Source organism: Stylophora pistillata, chromosome 7, assembly GCF_964205215.1.
Source record: "Stylophora pistillata chromosome 7, jaStyPist1.2, whole genome shotgun sequence".
Lineage (NCBI taxonomy): Eukaryota > Metazoa > Cnidaria > Anthozoa > Scleractinia > Pocilloporidae > Stylophora > Stylophora pistillata.
Genome location: NC_142525.1, coordinates 16,113,154 through 16,136,821, shown reverse-complemented (window position 1 = coordinate 16,136,821; position 23,668 = coordinate 16,113,154). Strand labels below are relative to the sequence as shown.

General features: G+C 40.0%; 1 protein-coding gene across 1 annotated transcript in view; it reads left to right on the top strand.

Annotated features, from left to right (window-relative positions):
• LOC111332253 (fibroblast growth factor receptor 4-like) overlaps positions 1-22,788 on the top strand; it is a 59,224-nt gene extending 36,436 nt beyond the window's left edge. The window contains exons 14-22 of the mRNA XM_088727735.1: positions 14,853-15,156; positions 15,337-15,447; positions 15,800-15,990; positions 16,541-16,663; positions 17,955-18,025; positions 18,195-18,235; positions 21,122-21,213; positions 21,297-21,396; positions 21,912-22,788. Coding sequence (XP_088583861.1) covers positions 14,853-15,156; positions 15,337-15,447; positions 15,800-15,990; positions 16,541-16,663; positions 17,955-18,025; positions 18,195-18,235; positions 21,122-21,207 — 927 coding nt within the window. The 3' untranslated portion in view covers positions 21,208-21,213; positions 21,297-21,396; positions 21,912-22,788. The remainder of the gene's footprint in view (positions 1-14,852; positions 15,157-15,336; positions 15,448-15,799; positions 15,991-16,540; positions 16,664-17,954; positions 18,026-18,194; positions 18,236-21,121; positions 21,214-21,296; positions 21,397-21,911) is intronic.
• The last annotated feature ends 880 nt before the right edge of the window (positions 22,789-23,668 follow it).

The window sequence follows — 23,668 nt, the reverse complement described above, 5'->3', positions numbered from 1 at the left end:
GCTGCGTGTGCCCGCCTTTTGCATTCTACTTAGACTGGAATTTTCAACACTTCATGGTCATATGATAAAATACTTTTTGACCGAGTTTGGCTCAAGGTCATGAGATATCAAAGTTTCAATTGAAGGCAACGGCTTATCCACTAGTGTGTATTACAAACCCACAGGCTCGCATAGTTACTTGTTGTATTCATCTTCGCATCCATCTCATGTTAAGAATTCCATTCCTTTTCTCAGTTTCTAAGACTTCGTCATCTTTGTAGTGATGACTCTGATTTTTCCCGCAAATCAGAGTCAATGTGCCAGTTTTTCAAAAAAAGTGGTCACCCTGTTTCTGTCGTTCAAGTGGGTCACCACCGCACCCAACTTATAGATCGACAGTCAGCACTACAATCGTCACAGAAGGAAGATTCCGACCGCATTCCATTCACTCTCACATTTCACCCTCACAACCACACAGTTAAATCCATTTTTCTTAAAAACTTGAAATTACTTCAAAACGATCCAGAGACCGACACTATCTTTTCGCAACCTCCACTTATTTCATTCAAACGCGACAAAAACATAGGCAGTTTTTTGGTCATAAGTTCATGACAAACTAATGACCAACCCGGCACTTTTAAATGTGCTCGCTCACGATACAAAATTTGTCCCTTCATTCACAACGCTGAGAAAATATCGGGACTCAAGCGATCCATTAACATCACCGATCACTTCACGTGCACCTCCGCCAACGTAATCTATTGTATAACTTGTACTTATTGCAAAAAGTTACAAATCGGCGAAACAGGAAGACGACTAGGTGACCGATTCCGAGAACACCTTCGCGACGTAGAAAAGAATGACAAGGATGCATCCAAACCAGTCGCTACTGAAACACTTTAATTTGCCTAATCATTCTAAACAACATATGGCAATCTGCGGTCCTTCCTTACGTTTAGGCAACACGGAAAGCCGCAAAACACTTGAACAAAAGTTAAGAGTAAATGCCAGTAAAAATCAGAGAAATCGCGGGTTTTAGTCCCATACATATGACAGCAATGTCCGTTTGTTAAAATTCTCGCTTGTATAGGAGAAATCTACTTAAAACGGTTTACAATAGTTTCTTGAACAAAACCTTTGAGATTGTCATAATTCGTGGCGCTGTCGAGTCAGTTCATCGTAAGTTTTGAATTAGTTTCACACTAATCCTATTCGTCTGATGCTTCTGCAATTGATTGGCAGCACAACCAACTCATAACCTTTCCTTAAAAATAAAATATGATTTTTTTTTCAAGTGCACCTACAGCTACCCTGAAATAGATTCGTTGGTACTTCAAAGAAACGTGCCAAAAATACCCGCGGTACGCAATGAAATCGACCAGGAAATCTCCTGAGCCATGTTCAAGGATAGCTTCAACTTTCTACCGTTTTATTTTCCGGGGATCTTTTCTATCTGTACAACAAGACATTCCTGAAGTAAGCCAATTTTCAATATCCGCCATTTTGAAGTAATTAACACTTCACATGGTTGCAGTTAAAAGTTTCCAATGTGAAGCTCCTCTAAATTGTTAAGCGAAGCAAAATCACTGGAATAAGTTAAATATGCATCAGAGCAAAAGGTAGAGGTACACGTAACAGAAATGCGTCGAGAAACGTTTACAAAATCTGCTGTGACTCACCTCTTGACCTAGTCGTGTTTGGCTCGTCATGACATGTTAGTTTGTTTCGTGCTAAATTCTGCTTTCTCCTTTTCACAAGCGACCTTTGCTAAGTAAGTCGGCTTCATGTTGGTGACGTTTCCTATCAGAACACTTTTCGGTGTTGCGCTGGTGGACATCAAAACACCTGATACATTGCAACAATCGAGGACCGTTGAACTCGGCTCGATCACCTGTCTGATCTGTCACGCAATTGAATAACAGGCATCATCAAAGCCGTGACTGCACTCTTTTTAATGTTGGGAGAAGTAATTTTTAAAAGACCCACATATTAATTGCGTGCAAAGAATGAACACAATTATTTTAAACATAGTGACATTCTAAACTTGAATGTGATAGTCCCAAAGATTTGCTTTTTGCTTGACCTGCTCAGGTAGGGCTACCTATCTCTCCACAAGCAACAAGAATATCACGTAATGAGCAACATATTGCCAATTATTTATAGACGTGGACACGTAGTTAGGATTTTTGGCAGTTTGAATTTGAACAAAAATAAATCACCATAAAGCAACTTCCTTTCCATCTAAACCCATTTATTTTCTTACTTTTGCAGTGTACCATAAAAGCCCACACTTAACGTCAATTTTACTACCGTGTCTTTTCCATTTTTCGAACATTCTTGGAGGCGTGGCTCTTGATCTGACAATAGTGAGGTCATGTAATATTATAAACTGGAAATGAATTATAGCTCGCCTAGGGAGAATTAATTGCTTGATACTATTAGCGTTTGAATAATATTCAACTGCTTGACATGCTTAAACTAATAACGTTTGAATAGCTTATATAAACCAGCCAAATTCGTTTTGATTCTATATAAGAAAAGCAAATCGAATAAAAAAGGAAAATTGACTGCCAAGCATTGTATTTTGCACGGATGACAATTTTCCGTGTTCTCGCCAGTGAAATACACTTCATCCGTGTTCCAACTTCCCATCTACAAGATCCGAACACGGGTGAAAGTGGACGCGGCCGGGTACAAAACTCTGTCCAAACCGTTCAACCATTCCGCGTAGGGGTAATGGCCCCTTTGGGGTACAAAATTCTATCAAAATAAACAGAAATGCGAATAAATAGACTCTTCTGATCAAGCGCCATGGCTTGCACTGGTTTCCAGCACTTTCCAGTACCTAACGTTTGAACGCTGTTTGAATAAGTTTCAATACTGCTGTCCTTTTATCAGTTGATATTAACGTAGATTATGGTGTAAACGATATTCACTCCTTGGTGGTCGTTTACTGACAGTAAATTACCATGCAATACGATAACCTAAAAACACCCTTAGTGTAAAATAGATTAGATTCTCACGGAGACTTTTTCATCGAAACAATTAAAGCTTCTCTTCATCAGAAAATAAGGAAGAGATATTATGGAAGTATTGTTTAGCAGATCGCCTTAATTCTTTTTTGGCACGCGCGCAAATAATTTTTTCAGAACCTCACTTATTTGTTCCTTTGGAATTTCATAAAAGATTGCTATAATAACCCTTGCCATGACAAGAGCATGGCCATCGTTTGTTCTATAGTGTCTGGGAATTTTTTTAACACTATTGACGCTTGAACAGGCAAAGTGTGGTACTACGAAAACATCAGAGAGTACTCCTTGCTAAGATAAGCTCAATTGCCATGTCACATCCAATAATCTTCAACTGTTTTTTTATGGCCTGTAATATTCCTGTTGCAAGATACGAGGGGGAGTCCCTGACAAGATTGATTTTCCCATCTTGGATCAGGTCCACATTCTCTCGACCATCAATGAAAACGTACAAGCCATGCTTATAGTTTATAGTTTTAATGACGCAATCTTATAAGACAATTTTCTGAAAAGTTCTCAGAGAAAATTGGAATTGACAGCTCCAAAATTCATACTTCACAGTGTCACGCTAGCAGACGAAAAGAACTGTTACTGGAGTAGGATACGTACGATTACGTTCAGATAAACCTTGCAGACATAACTAAATGAATAAAACTTGGACACATCCTGCTTTTTAAAATATTAATAAGGTTTAAATCAGCGAACTTCTTCATGCCAGTGATACTGATCTTTAGACAAGCGTAAGTAAGTAAGTAAGTAAGTTTATTTATTGACGTTGAACACAGAAGAGCTTACGACAAAGCTCATAAGAACGTGCACGTGCTAAATACCAAAAAATATGTTATAACATGTAATAAAATGAATAAAAATCGTAATCTTTACAATTTATGATTTATGACCCATCCCTTCCAACCCGAAAATGCGCAGTAAGAAATCCCCAACAACTATAACTACTATGATGTATAATTCATCATTAATTAACAGTCCCTTCAAACCCAATTTATATATAAAATATGTAATACTGAAGAGATCCCCAACTACTATAACTATTATAATGTTCAATTAAATATCGGTAGCTGTCATCAAACATGCGTGCCGACAGTCTGCCGACGGATACATTATAGACACAGGTTGCTTCACACGCTACATAGTTTAAATTATTTATTATTTGATCAGTGTTTGTCATGGAAAAGCCGGAGTTTTCGTAGATTGTACATTCTGAGAAGTAAAACTAATAACTGAAATGCCCATAAAGTAGATTTGCAACCGAAACCGAAGGTATCAACAAAACGCAACTTTTTGGTACAGTAGTCACCAAATATCTTGTGTAAACAAACTGACAACAAGCAAAACTCTGCCAGAGTCTACCACCAATTTAATTTTATTGATAAGAAAAAAAAAACCAAGTCTTATCTTAAGTTAGCCAGTTTATCATGTTTTAACTTCAAATGTACTTTTCAACATGCGATAAATTGTTTCTTGATGGTCAAGTTAGTTATGGCGGCTGCAGCAAATCTCGAAAATAAGCAAACTTGAAACAAGGGTTACTGCAAAACCAAAAATTATCCCAAAACATAATTGAAAGTATATCTGAGAACGTCTATTCTTAAACTGTATCTGTAATATAGTTATTGGGTTCTTCTTTGCGTACCAACAAGCGTTTTTGGCAGTTGTTTTAGGGTACCATAGAGCTATTGAAAAATAGCCGCAGGGTGTTATCGAGAAAAAAAATTATAAAATATTTATAACGAGAACATATCTGTTTTTCATGTCATCAATGAATTTTTCAAGGCCCTAACTATAATGCCATTGCAAAGAAGAATTCAAAGATAATTTTGGACTTACTCTGGCAAGCCATGAATATGACAGAATTTCGATATTTTCAATATCAAAATTTGGCTCGATCCGCACTCGACCGTTTTTATTTAATTACTCTCAAAAAAAAAAAAAAAAAAAAAAGGTTTAGAAAAAAGCTAACCCTGTTTTGGTTATTTTGGTACAAGGGTCTATCAGTATAGAAAGTATGAGCGAAATCGATTTTTTTGGCTGTGTCCGCGATTTTGATGATCATATCTGATTTTCACTGACAGTGCCTCTTAATCTTTCAAATCGGCACCCCTTACTCCCACAGGTATCAACGAACGCTTTTCATTCCACTAATTTATTCGTGTTTTTCTCGTTGCCATGTTCCCACCAATGGCGTACCTCCGCTTCTATATTTAAACCCACATACAACCCACAATTCCTCCACTCGCTCTGACGAAGGGCGAACGCTCGAAACGTCAGCTTTTTTATTCGTTATGGTGGCCAATTTACAATTTCAACTGACTTGATATAACCAAATTACCTTGTTACCCCCACCGACGCAGCACCACAGTTTCTTTGGAAACTTTTAGCCGTTATTCATTTGTCATCAGGCACAGACCGAGCGCGGCGAGTACGCCATGACCTCGAGCCAAATATTTTTTCGACCGGTCCTCCCAATCAGTCAATAAGTAGATATTATTACATCACTCCCAGCGCACGTGGGCAAGATGAAGCGAATCCTGTGTTCTGATTGGCTACCCGAGCGGGCAAGATGGGCCCTTCTTGCCCGCTCGGGATTGCCCCTATTGATCCCGCGCTTGGAAAAGCTTGAATTAGAACTACGTTCGCAATTCCTGGACAATGTCGGCGATAGAAACGCAAAAAGCGGCAGAAGATAGTCAAAACAACGAAAACAGAAACGATTCTTGCAAGTTTGTTGTACTACAAATACAGTTGGCTTTCTTTCCCGGCCCTCGAACTTAGTTCTTGATATAGCGAAATCTTTTTGCAAAATAATAAATACATACATACATACATACATACATACTTACATACTTTATTGCATAGCTCCCCCCTGGGGGCTCTTCCGCCATACATGAATATAAGATATTAAGTCGTAAAAACGTCATAATAAGATAACATGATATTAAAAAAAAAAAAAAAAAAAAAAAAAATTAGCTTATATTTCAATACTAAAGTCACATGTTACGAATTAAGAATATTCTTAAAAATTTTCTTTTTAAAACCACTTAGGCTATCTGTGTCTCTGATAAATTTGGGTAAAAAATTATAACTTTTAGCCCCACGGAAGGCAAAAGCCCTTTGCCCAGCCGCGATCCTGCACTTGGGCAACGTAAGCTCGCTCTTCTGTCTGGTATCTCTTTGGTGAATTTCGGAACGTTGTTTAAATCGTTCACAGAGATAGTTAGGAGTCAAGTTGTTGATGCATTTATAAACCATGACTAAGTCATTAAAAAGTAGTTTTTTCTTTACGTTGAGCCATTTAAGAGACTTCAGTGCCTCTGTGATGTGATCGTACTTTTTCAAGCCAGTCACGATCCTGCAAGCGTAGTTCTGGACTAACTGAAGTTTTTTGATATTCTTATTACTTGTGTTGCTCCAAACTGTCGAACAATAAAAAAGTTTGCAAAAGACGAAAGCGTTTATGAGGTATATCAGAGTGCTTCGATCCAGTAAATGTTTTATCCTATTGACTCTCGTTAATTTAAACATACAGTCAGATACCGTTTTTGTGATGTGCTCATTAAAATTAAGATGGCAATCAATGTGCACTCCCAGGTCCTTAACTACGGTCACAGGCTTGATTTCAGTTCCCAATATTGTGGCACTTGGAAGAGTGGCAGGTAAAGTTCTCATTAGTTGGGGGACGCCCACATAGAGAAGTTTTGTTTTATCAGGGTTTACGAGCAGCGAATTTCTACAACACCAACTCAATATTTCTTCTAAATCTTCGTTTACAGCAGAGATAACGTCTTGAAGTTTGTTTGAGGGGAACCCGAGGAAAATTTTTGTGTCATCCACATAGCCCAGGGGTTTGCAGTGTTTTGGAACTCGAAAGAGATCGTTTACATATAATGTAAACAATACTGGGCCCAGGATGGATCCTTGCGGTACTCCGACTGTTAAGGGTAGAGGGCTGGACAAGGTATCCTGAATCTTTACAACTTGTTGACGTTGTGTCAAATAACTCTCGAACCAGGTACAAGCTATTTCCGATAAACCAACGTTGCGAAGTTTTCGCAACATCAAGTCATGTCGAATGCTATCAAAAGCTTTGGACATATCCAAGAGAACTATAACCGACATCTTTCTGTGATCCATGTTATTTAGTAGTTCGTCTGTGAAATTAAGTAATGAGGTCTCGGCTGAGTGAAATTTTTTGTTTCCGCTTTGCATTTGATATATTATATTGTTTGAGTCAAGGAAGTTGACTAGTTGCGAGTGAGCTGCTCTTTCGTATACTTTAGATAAAATGGGTAGTAGTGAAATTGGTCTTGTGTTGGCAGGTTCCTCACTGTCGCCTGATTTAATGATTGGAACGATTTCTGCTTTCTTCCATTGTAGTGGAAAACTGCCCAGAGAAAAGGAGTCATTTATAAGACTAGTTATGATGGGAGCAATAACTGGTGAACTATCTTTCAGAATTTTTGCATTTACTTTGTCGTAACCGGGAGCTTTGTTAGACGGTATACTCATAATAATCTTCTGCACATCGCCCGTAGTGATGGAACGGAACATAAACAAGGTATTTTGACCAGAGCTGCGAATGGATTCACACGGATGAATTCCCTCAGTGTCTTGGGAGTTGAGATTATGTTCTTCAGCAAGGTCCGTGGCTTTCAAAGCTGTCACTTTTCCCACGTTAGCATAAAATTCATTGAATTTATTTGCCAGAAGGAGTGGATTTTCAACAGCGGCTAATGGAGCATTTTTCTTGGGAAGACAACGGTTAAGAATTTTCCAAATCGAGTTGGAGTTTCCATTCGATTTTGAGATTTCAGAACGAACATGTTCTTTTTCGGCAAGCTTGATTTCATGTTTGACCTCCTGACGGAAAAAGCGATAAGCATTCCAGTGCAATTTGTCGTTGGTTTTCATCGCCTTTTTATGCCACATATCACGCGTGTTCATTAGTCCTTTGATCTCTGGTGTAATGAATGGATTAGGCCTTGAATTTATCCTGATACGTTTAATTGGGGCGTGCTCGTCTAAGACCTGAAGAAAAAGGCAGTTAAAGGCGTTAACTTGATCATCAGGATCTTCAAAAAGCTTAACGATATGAAAGGGAACATTTGCCAAATCGTCAATAAAGCCATTACGATCGTAATTTTTATATGTTCTCGTGGTTACATATATTTTCCGTGGCCTTGGTGTCTTAAACTTGAGTGTTAAGCTAACCAAACTATGATCACTAATTGCAGACTGTATCACTTCGCAAGCGTAGATAATATTTTCGTTTGTAGTCAGAGCAACATCGATGAGTGATTCAGAATTTTCGGTTACTCTTGTTGCGGTTTTGACGAGTTGAGTTAGGCCAAAAGTCGAGCAAAAGTTGATCAGTGCGCGGCCCCCAGTGTAGTACACAGCGGTTAAAATGAAATCGGTTTTATTCACGTACCTAAGAGAACTCACTAAATAATTAAACACATGCTGTATATATGCAGGTCTCGAGGGTATTACATCACATCATCACGCCTCGCATTACATCGCGCATATTTCATGCTCGTTGGCATCCTATACACTACATTCCCTCCTTTCCTAAATGTTCAACATACAAATCGAAGTCTTTAAATTAAACCAGTCGCTCGATAAAAGGACAAGAAGTTGAAGATATTCAGTTCATATCATATTCAGTTCATATGGCTTTATAACGATCGGGCGGTCTTACAGTCCGGGTCGACCTCCGAACAGGCCTTCCCACTCCGGTATTTTCATTGTCTGGGAAATGCCTAGGTTGTTCTTGAGAATCTTCAGACGTTCCAGGAATCTCTTTTGGCACCGGTACGACTGTCGTCTCTGAAATTTTGCTTGCCCCTGGGTCATCCACTCGTACTGCAGAACCTGCCTGTACCACTTGGTCTTCGTTGCCATTGGATACATCTCCGTGCTCGTTATACTTCTTTACAAACACAGTGTTTCTTTTCAGTTCAATGCCAGTCTCGTTCCTGAGCGTTACCTCTGACCCCGTCTTATAAACAACCTTAAAGGGATCAGGGTTAAAGTTGGTAGACAGCTTGTTGGTTTTCTCTGCTTTCACAAGAACCGTGTCGCCAACACTTATGCTTTTGGGCGTGGCACCCCTCTTAAGGTCAGCGTAAGCTTTTCCCTTTAATTTACATGACCAATCTCGCTCTTGCACTTCCTCGCCTGGCACACCAACTGTCTCTCTCTTTAGCTCCGGCAGCTTGGATCTCATTTCGCGACCAAACATCATATAACAGGGTGTAGTCCCTGTCGTCGTTTGCGGAGTGGATCTGTACGCCGTCAACCATACCAGCAACTCAGTTCTCCAGTTCCTTCCTTCCAAATGTGCGATCTGTATGCATTTCAGTAACGAGCGATTCTGGCGTTCCACCTCTCCATTGGCTTGTGGCCACAATGGAGTCGTTTTCCGGTGTTCGATACCATTCGTACGTAAAAAGGCTTCAAACTCTTCAGACACGAATTGGGGGCCATTATCTGTCCTTAGCGAGAATGGAAAACCGAATCTTGCAAACATGGGTGCAAGTGCTTCGATGACCTTGGAACTTGTCGTAGACTTCATGATAGCAACCTCTAGGAATCGACTATAGTAATCGACCACCACCAAAATACTCTCTCCTGTGGGTAGGGGTCCTAGTAGATCTGCTCCACAGTCCTGCCAAGGGGCACTTGGAGGAAAAACGCGAGACATCGGCTCTGGGGGGTCAAATCCAGAGGTGACCTGGCAGCCATGACAAATTCTACAAAACTTCTCAACGTCTTTGTCCATTCTTGGCCACCAAACTTTACTGCGGAGACGATACTTCGTTTTGACTATACCCTGGTGCCCTTCGTGTGCTAACCGCACCATCCTGTCGCGCAAGAGCCTGGGAACCACAATCCTTGTGCCTCGAAGCAAGAGTTCACCATACAGACATAATTCGTCCTTGACCTGTGCATACGAGGGAAGTATACACTGGTCCCAGTTCCCTGTCTTAACACATTTCTTCACCTGGGTCAATTCCTCGTCATCATAGGAAGCTTCCTCAATCTCTCTAGGTGATAGAGCAACGGGTACACAGTCCTCAACAATTGCTCTAACATAGTCATACTCCTCTCCATGGTCCACGTGATCCGAATTCAAGCGAGACAACGCGTCTGCTATATTAGTCTTTCCTGAGCGGTACACTACTTTAAAATCGTACCCTTGTAGCCTTAAGACCCATCTCTCTATCCTGGCGCAAGGTCTCGAAGTACTGGAGTAGATACGCTCCAGAGGCTTGTGGTCGGTCTCCAACTCGAAGTCCTGTCCAGAAACATACATGTTAAACCGTTCACATGCCCAAACCAAGGCCAGCGCTTCCTTCTCCGTTTGGCTGTAGCGCCGTTCGACGTCAGTTAAGCTCCTTGATGCGTATGAGACAACTCTCCACATGCCTCTCTGCTGCTGGGTGAGAACTGCCCCTAAGCCAACTGGGGATGCATCAGCAATGATTCGCGTTCTGCAGCCAACCTTAAAATAAGCCAGTGTCTCCGCCTGGGTGATTAGACGCTTTAGTTCCTCAAAAGCTGCTTGTTGCTCATTTCCCCAGTGAAACACTACGCCCTTCCTGGTCAACTCTTGAATAGGTTTCGCTACGGACGCTACGTCTGGCATGAACTTCGAAGAATACTGGACAATACCCATAAACGATCGTACTTCGCTTGCGTCTTTGGGAGGTCTTGCATCTCTAATAGCGGCTATTTTCTCTTCGCATGGATTTATACCGTCACTAGTCAACTCATGGCCAAAGAACGTAAGCTTCGACAACCTAAACTGGCACTTGTCTCCGTTCACCGTCAACCCCACTTCACTCAGCCTATCCAACACAGCAAAAAGACGCTTGTCGTGTTCCTCCACGTCACCTCCATGAACAATAAGATCGTCCGCAATGTTGGCAACCCCAGCACAACCCCTTAACACGTCTCTGATGATTTGCTGATACTTTTCTGGTGCCGATGTCACCCCAAACATCAACCGCTTGTACCGATACAGCCCTCGGTGCGTGACGAAAGTAGTAATGTGACGACTTTCCTCGCTGAGCAGGATCTGGTGAAAACCCCACTTGAGATCAATCTTGCTAAACATAGTACTTCCATTCAAGTCATGTAACAGCTCCTCGACGGTTGGAATTGGATGCCGCTCCCTGACGATTGCTTCATTCGCTCGGCGCATGTCAACACAGACCCTCACGTCACCGTCACCTTTGGGAACAACCACCAATGGCGATATCCATCCTGACGGCCCTTCCGGCACTTCCTCTATGATATCCAGCCTCAAAAGTTCATCAAGCTTTGCATCAACCTTCTCTCGCAACCCAAAAGGAATCCTACGTACATGCTGCGCTACAGGCTTCACTGACTCATCAACATGCAGTTTTAATTCGTAACCCTTCAAAAGACCAACACCACTAAATAACTCCTTGTATTTTCCTCTAATGCTGTCGTCTGGTCGTCCTCCGTCAACACTGTTTGCCTGAAAAGGACCAACACGTAGCAGGTTTAGCACCTCGGCAGTTTCGCGCCCCAACAGCGTACGACCATCGCCTTCAACCACTATAAATTCAGCATTACTTCCGTCTTTAAACTCACACCCAGCGTGCGTGACATCTGCTGTAAAAGTTCCTAGGGTCGATAACGGTTCTACGCCACCATAAGCAAAAATTTCTTTCGCAGACTTCCGAGATTCACACTTGATCCCCTTCTGCTTTAGTAATTCCCAGGTCCGCTGTCCCATAACATTACATGAAGCTCCCGAATCAATAAGAACATCTGGTACGTACACACCACCGATGATCAGCGTTACCAACGCACTTCTTTCGTCCCTGTGGTCATCCAACTGTTCCACTGAAAAGGCATAATCGGGTCTTGACTGACGAGCTGGTGTTGCAAAATCTTTTTTGTCCTCTTCTCGGGAGGCGGGTCCGCGAGTCACTAGATTTGCCTCTTGCCCCAGTCTTCCGCGTCCACGTCCACCCCGACCAAATCCACCTCTGCTATTCCTCGTTCCTTTGGATCCCGACTGGGCGCCGCCTCGCTGATGGAATTGGGGGCATTTGACTTTGAAATGGCCTATCGTACCGCACTTCCCGCAAGTCTGACCTCGTGCCGGGCACCTCCAATCCTGACTAAAGTGTCCTTCCCGTCCGCAACTAAAGCACGTCTTCAATTTTCTGGGATTCTTGTTTCCATCCACTTTTCCTCTCACTGCATTGACCCGGTCTACCTGGTCCGTGTTGAATTGTTTCAGTTGTCTATCAACTGCTTCTTGGGATCTCGCAACCCGCAACAAATCAACCAAAGTAACAGTCCCTTCCTTTTCCAGGAACTTCCGGCGCAAGTGGCTGGAGTAACACTTGTCTATGAGTTGATCCCGAATGTAGTCGTCCTCGTTGACGCCAAACTCACAAGTCGCTGCTCGCTGACGCAATCTGCACACAAACTGGTCCACAGTTTCTCCACTCTCCTGCGAAATTTGTCTAAACAAATGTCTCTCAAAAGGAACGTTTGACTTGGGAACAAAATAATTGTCAAGTACATGAAGTGTTGCCTGAAAACTCACATCCTCGCCATCACCGGCTAATGTGAAATAAATTTCTTGAACGTCCATACCAGCAACGTGCAACAGAAGAGCTCGCTTTTGAGCGTCGTTCGAAACACCTTTTCCTGTCACGTACAAATCGAACGCTCGCTTCCATCTCTTCCACCGCTGACTTAAATTGTGTGCCTCTCCCTTCGGATTAAATGGTTCCAATCCACTGACATCTAAAGCAACTGTAGCCATTCCAGAACCATTAACAGAACTGCCAACAGCACCTCTTGTCGTTTCGTCTGATCCACCGTGTCCCGGCATCTCTGAAATAAATCCCTGGCGAAATCACTTACGAATTCTCGGACGAAACTCCTGAAACCTTGGACAAAACCTCGAAATCCTTGAAGTCCTCTAAATCTTCACAATTCTCGAAATCCTCGTCGCCAATGTAGTACACAGCGGTTAAAATGAAATCGGTTTTATTCACGTACCTAAGAGAACTCACTAAATAATTAAACACATGCTGTATATATGCAGGTCTCGAGGGTATTACATCACATCATCACGCCTCGCATTACATCGCGCATATTTCATGCTCGTTGGCATCCTATACACTACACCCAGGATCAGTTGTTCCAAGAACATTACAATTAAGATCTCCAAGGATTAGCACATTTAAGCCATGTAGCAGAGAGTCAACAAAAGTCTTACTTAAGTCTTCTAAGAAATCTATTGAGGCATCCGGTGGTCTGTAAACTGTGCAGAGAAGAAAAGATTTAAATTTCTTATACTGTACATTCATCCAAAGCTGTTGAAAATTCGATTCAGACGTTGAGGACCATTTTTCAATCACCGAGGCCTTATAAATATTTTTAATGTAAACAAGTAATCCGCCACCTCTCGTGCGTAGCCCTCGATCTTGCCTGAACGTCGTATATCCTGGAATAAGAATATCCGCGTCATGTATTGTAGAGTCCAACCACGACTCAGAAATAGTAAAAAGGTCATACTTGTTATTGATAATCATGTCTTTAAGAAGGTGAAAATTTTCGCGAGACGCCACAGAGCGTACATTAAGATGGGCGACGGACATGAGATGTTTTCGATTCTTCGTTGCTTGATTTCTGGTCGATTTGTTGCCTTGGTTTGTAGTTTCATTGCTGCCTGCTTTTCCTCGTATGGAGGGCCCAGGTTGCGGGTGAATCTCGCCAGACAAGAGGATGAGATTTAACCGCCTCCTGGTTAGCTCAATTGGTTAGAGCGCCGGATTGTGTTGTGCGGGAGGTCGAGGGTTCGAGCCCCGGCCGGACCAATACTCATGGTCTTAAAATAACTGAGGAGAATTTGCTACCTTTCTATAACATCAATGAAATGGTTAGGTATTCTAGTCTTCTCGGATAAGGACGAATAAATGGAGGTCCCGTCTCCTGCAGGGTTAGGGGTAGGAGACGTTAATTTCCCACACACGAGATTACTGTGTGATGGATGTCCTCCCCTGGGGTGGGATGTGTGGGGGAAAAGGTGAGGTCGTTACATGGACTAAAGCGGCTGCCAGAGGCGCCTGATAATGCTGACGTCCGATCTCAACCTTAGTAACACTGTAGACCTCAGCAATTCAGCCTATGCTGCTATTAAGGTATCGAATCATTCACTTTCACTTTCACTTTTCACTTTCACGCAAAGACGCCTCGAGCGTCAGGCATCGCCATGGTCGTTTGGCCATGTTTAGACCATTTGCAAATGGGAGACCTTCGCTGTTTACACCGCGACGAAGTTCGACGAAAGATAGTACAACGATTTGAATCAAAGGTGATATCTTTGCTGGTGCTGTCGAGGAGACGCGAGAAAAGAAATAGGATAATGAAGATAATGACAAAAGTCGAGGGACGGACGCAAACTTGACCGACCACCATCATGGCTACGATAATAAATCCGTTATTAACCAAGCTTGTTTGGTCAAGATGGCTGGATATCTGCCTCGTTCTTTTCTCGCATTTTTATGGCCCTCGACTTCGTCTCGGTTCATAAAAATGCGAATAAAGAACTCGGCCAGTATCCAGCCATCTTGACCTCACGCTTTGTTAATGACGCATATATATATGGATAGGCGAGATACCCCACCTGGGCGGGTTACCATTACTGGGGTCCTCCACCTCCATTGAAAATGGGTAAACTATTTTTTTATGGCCAGGTACGACTTTTTATTGAGATTGATAACAAATTTATATGCGAATACCTTAACGAGTACATGCATGGTTTAATAGAATGAAACAGGATTACAAGATATTGCACTAGGACAGCTCAATTCAGGAAAACTCACACAGCCTCCTGCAGAATACATAGATCTCAGAGAAGCTAGCAGAGATAACAGAAAATCACACAGTGCCGCTCCAGGTGCCGGTTACGCACCTTTTTATCCCTCAACACGCTCCTGGGAAGTTCCAAGACATCACGTGACCATAGAAAAGGTCATTGGTAAAGGTGCTTTTGGACAGGTTGCCAGGGGAACAGTATTAGGACTTCGAGGGAGGCCTGAGACGACCACAGTGGCTATTAAGATGCTTAAATGTGAGTTCTTGTATTGTAAATTGAATTACAGTCTTGCCTTACAGTCATCCAGGAAATGTTGCCATGTTACCGTAATTTTTTGGCTATTTGCCATTTTATAACTAGTGTTTTCATTTAGGTTTCTCGTATACTGTATAATTCCCATTAACCAAAACTCTATTCTTTTTTTTTAAACTCTAGCTAACGCTGCTGAATCAGAAAAGAGAGATCTGATGAAAGAACTTGAAACAATGAAGCAGCTGAAACCACATCCTTACGTCATTAAACTTCTGGGTTGTGTTACGGAATCTGGTATGCTTTGGTTATGTGGGTCGGACTTCACAATTTCCTTTTGATTTACGTTGTAAGACTGCCTCTACTTTTTTCAAATTTATATTGACGCTCCAGGACTTATCGGTAGACTAAGACCGAATATTTGCCTCTGAACTGACCATTCTGTTATAGAAGCGAAAATGCTTTTTTTAAGGGAATATATGGTCTGTTCCCTCTTATGAGGCAGTCCAGCTTTTCTTTTTAAAACTATATCTTTTTTTTTGCGATTCCTTCAAAAGTATTTAACCATGATTGGACTATGCATCTATTTCATTTGTTATTCAGGTTTTCTAAAGAGTAATTTGTCATATTGTTTGTTTAATTTCTTCAGAGCCACCGTTGGTTTTGATTGAATATGTGCCTTTTGGGGATCTGCTGGGTTACCTGAGAAAGAGCCGTGGATTAAATGACACATACTTCAAAGACCCAAATATCAAACCACAAACAAATCTGACGTCACAGCAGCTAATGAAGTTTGCCTGGCAAATTGCAGATGGAATGAGCTATTTGTCCTCAAAATCTGTATGTTAATTAAAACACGAAGGAAGAAACTTAATTCTAAAACATTTTTGTAAGGTGTATCGCGATGTGAAGCTGTGTCCTTTATAGAATTTTATGTCTTTACAAGATCACGCCCGTAATATGCAAACATTTTCTTACCGTTTCGTAAAGGTTTTAATTTGCTTTGGGAGAACCCTACCTATCTTAATGCCATCATCTAAGTTTTATCCCAATGTTCAAATAGCGATATTTGTGCATCGTTCCTAGGCACCCCATCAAATGGAAATTTCTAGGTTTCTTTAGTGTAGGCAAAGGAAGAGACGGGAATGGAAAGGATTCCTTAAGATATTCATAACAAATATCCATTTTAATGTCAAGGAATAAAAGGAATTAATACGACATTTCAAAAGTTTGTTGTCGGTCGCAAAAACTGCTTTACTACAGAATTCTATTTCCATTAAAATCTTAGTATATATTTGATAGAAATTTCTTTTTTTCCTATCTGCTATTTCATTTCAGTTCTTTTCATCCGCATTCACTAGTTTTCGTTGACGCATCAACTCTTTCTTAGATCATCCATCGAGACCTTGCAGCCCGTAATGTGTTGGTTGGACAAAAGGAGACGTGCAAAGTGACAGACTTTGGAATGGCCAGAGATGTGCAGGAGGAAAATATTTATGAACGAAAGACTAAGGTAATCAAGAACGAGGGGAGATGGGGGCCGTACTACATATCATATCGTACTACATATCGTTCCATCTAATGACCTTTCATAATCATTGTTGCGGTATAGCTGATATATTCCTGGTTTCGATCATGGAATCCTTGGGTGGGACTCTAACGAAAACGTAAACAAGTATAGCTTGAAATAAAAATACCTTTGGCTGGTCGCTTTCTATACTTTTTGAGCTATTCACAAAGTGGGGTTATGGGGCTCCCACGCTCGGGAAGCGCGCGTGGGGCAGAGCCGCATACCCATGGATTATAGTCAACCTCTTTTTTATGGTCAACCTTTTTTTGTACGTACGTAATTGCCCTCTGTCATGTATCCTATCACGAAAGTACAATATGATCAAATTTGAAAATATGGCGTCAGCGCGGTCGACCCTCAAATTTTTCAGGTCAGATTTTTCGTTCATTTGCGATCGAGTTAGACCTTGTGGAGCTCAAAATGTAAAGTAACATTGCTATAGAATACTCTGCTTGGAAAATAATGGATAATAAGGTCTTAAAGGTGACAGAATAAGCTCTTGAGTCAACGACACTACGATTCTCAAGGCGATGCCATTTATGGACGTAAAGTGAAAACGGAACTTTCGGACTTCAAGCAGGGCCTAGCGATAATTTGACGATTCGATGGCCCAGTAAATATTATGTTCGAGTAACAACGTGTTCAAAAAGTATTGTTTAATAAAAGATTTTGCGTCAAATCGAAGTTTTTTCAGAATTTTCAACACAACGCTGCTCAATTTCTGGCCTTGAAGGCAAGCAAACAACGATCTAAGCATGATGAATTTTACCGCGTGGGATTTGTACACGTAAGAAATTCGTACGTTTTTCGCTTATAACAGCAAATCAAAAACTGTTTTGAATAAATCTGTCGTCCCGAAATATTTCTTGATAGATTCCATGGAACTTGAGATCTCTTCACTCACGGACAAATTCGCAAAATGTAATATGCACCTATCGCTTTTTTCGTCGGAAATAAGTTCTTTAATTAGTCTTCTTTCACTGGAGCTTGTTTTTCAGAAAAGATGATTTTTAAAAATTTACTGCGGATTGTGTTTGCTTTCTTGGTTTCTCCAAAATTTTGACTTATCACAGGCACGTGTTACACGTAAGTGTCAATGGGTTTAATCTAGACAGAATGAATTTTTGGCTAAAAATTTTTAATATATGTAAAGAAATTTTATTGCAAGATTTTCACCTATTGGGAGCTCCGCTTTTAGGCTTTGCTAAATCTATTTATTATTTGAAATATTTAGGGCCGTCTTCCCGTGAAATGGACTGCTTATGAGGCCTTGTTGTACGGAAAATATACCACCAAAAGTGACGTGTAAGTATATCTGATAATTACCAATGGCGATTTTCCAACAAGATTTATCAATTTTAATCAGGACATGAATTTTATGCTTTGTGAAAGAATATATCTTAATTGTCTTACATATATACTATTAATGTTTTCAGTCTCTTGATATATATTCGTTTGATTTGTCTTTCCGCAGATGGAGTTATGGAGTTGTGCTTTACGAGATTTTCACCATAGGTATTCTCGAATGGGATCATTATCAAGCTGGAAACAGACCCTTATATAAAACTGCCATGACATTTCATTCAAAACCCCCTTATGTAAATTGTCATCGTTACATAGCGACAATATAGAGGTACAAATATAAAACCCCTAGATGTCAGGTACGGTTCTAACCTTGCCTAGATGTCAGGTACGGTTCTAACCGTGTCCAGATGTTGATATTGTTCGTTGTTTCTTACATCCATGGGTTTTAATCAATGTGTCTTACATGACTGGCTGTAGCCAGATGTTGCTACTTATCTTAGTATCTTACGGTCAGGGGTCTGTGTTGATCGTAACTCTTTACATACAGTGTGTATTCTGTGCCCAGATGTTGATATTGAACTTAAAATGTCCCATCCCTGTTAAACCTGTGCCCAGTTGTTTATTGCGATGGTAAAATGTTACATCTGGGGGTCTGCGCGCAGATGTTGATATCGATCGTCGATCGTGAAGGTTAGAACCTTACCTGGCATCCAGGGGTTTTATATTTTATGATAATGTAGAGCTGACTGATAGTCTGAAGATTCTTAGTGTCATTTTAGGTGAACGAATAACATTTAAGCCCTATATACAAGTACAAATTAAGAAGGCATGTGATAAGGCAGCTGCCATACGTAAGCTGCGTAAGTTTATACCACAAGATGTTATGATTCGCCTTTACAAAGCATATGTACTACCCCACTTAAAGTGTTGTAGCCCACTCATGCTAGGAATAAGTAATGGACTCAAAAACAAGTTAGAGGACACTTATTGCTAAATCCTAAGGACTATCCTAGGGTATTCAAGCTCACTGTTTTATGATTTTCTTCTTAATTTAGCTGAATTACAAAACTTAGAGACACGGAGGCAATTCCAGTCATTAGTTATTTTATATAAATGTTTAACAGGACAGGGACCGGAATATCTTAGTAACTTTTTTAACGTTTTAAATGTAAATTACAACCTAAAGGGGGTCTGGCACACGCCTTAAGCTACCATCGTTCAACTTAGAATACATGCACAAGTCATGGTCATATTTAACTACTAAACTTTGGAATGGTTTGCCTACTAGAGTTAGGGAGTGTCCGGACTTGGTTGCCTTTAGGCGCGCGTTGCATTCGTTTATGGCGAGGCTTTAACTCGATTTTTAACAACTTTCGCTTATTAATTACATAGTACTTACAAATTAGATAATATATAGCTTTTCAATATTTTTATCTTTTGATATTAGTTCTTATTAGCTCATTATTTGTAATTAGTTTTTACGTTCATGTTTTAAACGAGCTATTAGCTCTTAGGTGATACGTGGGTAAATAAAGTATCATTATTATTATTATTATTATTATCATTGTTATTATTATTATATTTGTACCTCTATATTGTCGCTATGTAACGATGCCGATTTACATAAGGGGGTTTTGAATAAAGTGTCATGATAGTTTTATATAAGGGTCTGTTCCCAGCTATTGATAATGATCCCTAGAATGGAAGTTTATGAGGCTCTGTGGATGTTTATCCCTGTTTACTATATATATGTTATTGACCAGCATAGGTCGGTCCGTATTGGGAATAACTGTGCACGAGGTCTTGGATACCGCCCGAAGCCATAGACCTCGGGCGGTACTCAAGACAGAGGGCACAGTTTTTCCCAATACGGACCGACCTGTGCTGGTCAATAACATTTTTATTTTTTTCTAACACATAAAAAAGTGCTTTCTAAAAGAACCCGAATGATTTAGGTTACAATTACGAGTTTAATCACGGGAAAATCCTCCATAAATTTAACATTTTGTTAGTGAGTGGATGATAAAGAAAACTGACGTTATTCAAATTAAAGAGAAAGCTTTCACCGAAACATTTTTATTTGTAAAGGTAACTTAAAAGGCTTCCGAGTAAACTTTGTAACATTATTTGATGAGTAACTGTCACGATGTGACACCTGTCAATTGAAGAGGAAAAAAGCGTCGACTTTTGAAGAAACAACAGTACTGGTATGACAAACACACACGGGTTAAATGACCGTGCGACGATTTTCTTGTACAAAAAAAGCACACTAATATCTTACGGAAAGTACAGTTCATTTCCAACGACAATTAATCTTCGAAGATTTACCTCTGTTCCGTTTTAAAATGTCACGGAAAAATCAAATTGTGAATGAATACAAAATTGTGATTTGGAATTGTAATTCTGCATATTTGTTTTCTGCAATGGTGTGTGTAAATCGGTTTTTCTTCCAGCGAAAAGCTGAAGTCAGTGAGACTCTTTCCAGCTAGACACAAGGGGAATAATGCGACTTTTATTCATCGAATTCCTTCGGTTACTGCTGTGTAATTTACGCTAGAAATGTCCAAATTCAAGAGACTTGTAAAGAATAGGCGGAAGTGTATTTATAGGTGGTTTGCACGTTACGTCATGGCCGCCATGTTGGTGGACGTAAACAATGGATATCTCACTAGCTTCTTTTGTTCGTCCACCAGCATTTGTTCCTCAGATATTAACGAATGAGAGTCACGCTAATTAACGTAATTGTTAACGGCAACTACGTCTCGTTTTAACTTTTTGAGTTACTTTTTGTGAAGGATTATTGAATAACAAATTGTTTTAAAGCCGCGTTTCAATCGTTTTAAAAACAAATGTAGTACCACAAAATTTATTTCGAAATCAACTTTTGCTGAAAAACCAAAGTGATTTGATAGCGAGAGAAAACAAAGAATTAATATTATTTATCGCCAAAAGGTCGTGACCAAGGTCTTTTCCTCAAATATTCTGCCCAGCCAGCAAAATGAGATGTACTAATTTTGTGAAAAATTGCAGGTCGTTGTTTTGTTACAATTATATTTCGACGGTCTTGTCATAGTTATGGTTTTGTGGTTCTTCTAGGTGGCTCACCTTACCCAAGCTGGAAGAAAAATTGCAAACTTACTTCAGGAGGGATACAGGATGCCCAAACCACAACACGTCGATGAAAAGTTGTAAGTTTCTTTTTTAACTCGTTCTCTCTCAGCGCAGAAGAAAACGTTTATTAAATCTTAAACAGATCATTTGAAAATACCAGGTATCAGATCATGATGAAATGCTGGAAAAATGACCCGGATGTAAGACCAACATTCGCTGATTTAAAAAATCAGCTTAAGGACATGGAAACCCAACATAAGGTGAGAATTGTGATCAACACAAAAGTTTGTTTTTACGCAAGAGTGACTGGCTTGGGTTTTCAACCTACACAGCATTTACCCGGATGGCTTAGTAATATGTACTCATCTCTTTACTTTTTAGAAAGTGTTCCACAAAAAAAATAAATAAATAAATAAATAAAAACAAAAGCAAAAAAAAAAAAGAAAACAGCAAAGGAGCAAACTAAAATGTTCCAATCACAAACGATACTTTATGGTTATTATTTTAGAGGTCATAAGATATGTATGAAGGCGATCTTTGCAATAATGAACACTACTTATGTACTGTGAAAATAATGTCTGAAAAAAAATTCGGGCCGTACGGGATTTGAACCCATGACCTCTGTTCAATACTGCCAGGATCACTTTCATACATTTCTTAAAACCGCAGCATACACACATGAATTTCATATATTCAAACTCATTGATTCATCACTTGAGGAACCCTATTTTTAAATGACGCTGGTTATTATAATTTTAATTTTTTTTCTTTGCAGAGGCTGATCAACATGAATATGCACGATAAGCAGTTGTATGCAAATGTCGAGGATTTTTTCGTGTAGTTGGATCACGTCCAAGGTGTGATCGGCCAACGACTTGATCACTTTACCGCAACAAGTTTCAGGGACTAATCATCTTTGCCATAAACTATTGCGTTGTGCTTTTTATATTCTTAAACGGTGAACCACTATTATATGCTTTCAGTCGCTTAACCGATAGAGTATACTCTCGTATAAGCATTTGTGAACGGTTTATTGCAAGCAAAATTCTGAAAGGAAGGACAGCGTATTATGACATCCGACGACGCGCTTTGATATATTTGTATTGTAACCGTACCTTCCAAGAAAGAATCTTATTTACCAGATAGATTGGATCTCGCTCTGAAGGCCATTGTTGTGTAAATGCTTTAGTTAATTTTTAAGGAACAGTTTATCGCGAAGCCATCCTGTCAGGAGGAAAGCTATCGTGCTTATATTATTGCTTTCCCTAAGCTTGTATTTGCTTGCTATACTGAGCTACTCGAAATATTTTTACACTGAAAGTATAAGTGAAATGAGTAGATTTCTTTATAAAACCGCGACTATATTTGGCACGTTACTTGTGCATAGCAGTATGTTATTTGGCCAAAAAGCCCAATATTTTTCGCATACCAGATACTACTTCTCTTCTGGTCCTAGGTAAGAGTTTAAGCCTTATTTTCTAAGAAACGATGTTAATTTCATATTTTAGCAATATTTTTATTATAAGAAAGTGTTGAAAAGTTGGGAGTTGACCCTGTCTGCATGATGATACTATACAGAAGTTTACCCCTGGAAGTTTCGGTTGAAATGCGCAATAGAGCGGAAAGTTTGATGATTAAAGTGAGGAGCCATATTTCATTTTGTACTGAGAAGGCACTCGTATTGTGCGATTTTAGAAACAATTGTGTTCAGGTACTGAGATATATGCAAAGTAGCAATATTATGACTCATACCGTAGCATGCGTATAAGGCACAGGGATCATCGTAGAGCCAAAAATCTAAAAGTGGCGATTTCATCCTTACTTGGTAAACCCCTTGACCGTAACAAGTAGTTCGTTTTACATCCTGAGCAAGAATTGAAAACCTGTTGCTGCATTTTTTTTTTATTCTGGTTCTTTATCATTCGTTGAGTGGTGGAGAACCCGGCGATGGAGGGGCTATTGATAAAATTCGTTGCTGCTGAGCAGTCTTTTGTAAAGTTACTTATGATCAGTTCTGCCAAAAAAGTACACTTTCGCTGACAAAAAATTAGAAATTCATAATTTTAAAGCAGAGAGAAACTCTAGAGGCATGAAAAAAAAAAAGGACTATAATGAAGAATTATATTTTTCCTGGGTTAATTGAATTGAAGAAGGATATCCATAATGGAGTATGATTATTGACTTTGAAGATCAGTATTAACAGATTAAAAGACGATTAACAGGATTCATTCGAAATCTTTCTTCCTTTCTGTTGATAAGAAACAAAAAAAAATTATAAAAATGACATCATTTTCATGTGGCTCACCGTATCCACGAATGAATGGTAGTGATAATGAGAATTTACTTCAGGCGGAATACAAAATCTTAGAGTCTTTAACTCAGCTGCTCAACAGACGTCAAAGCCGCCGTCGACTTGTAGAATCATGATTTAAAATCGTAATTTCCTGAGCCTTTTTCCATAGACATTTGAGAATGAGGAGAGAGTCATTCGACAACTTTCTAGCGCTACGTTCAATTACGAAATATGATGAG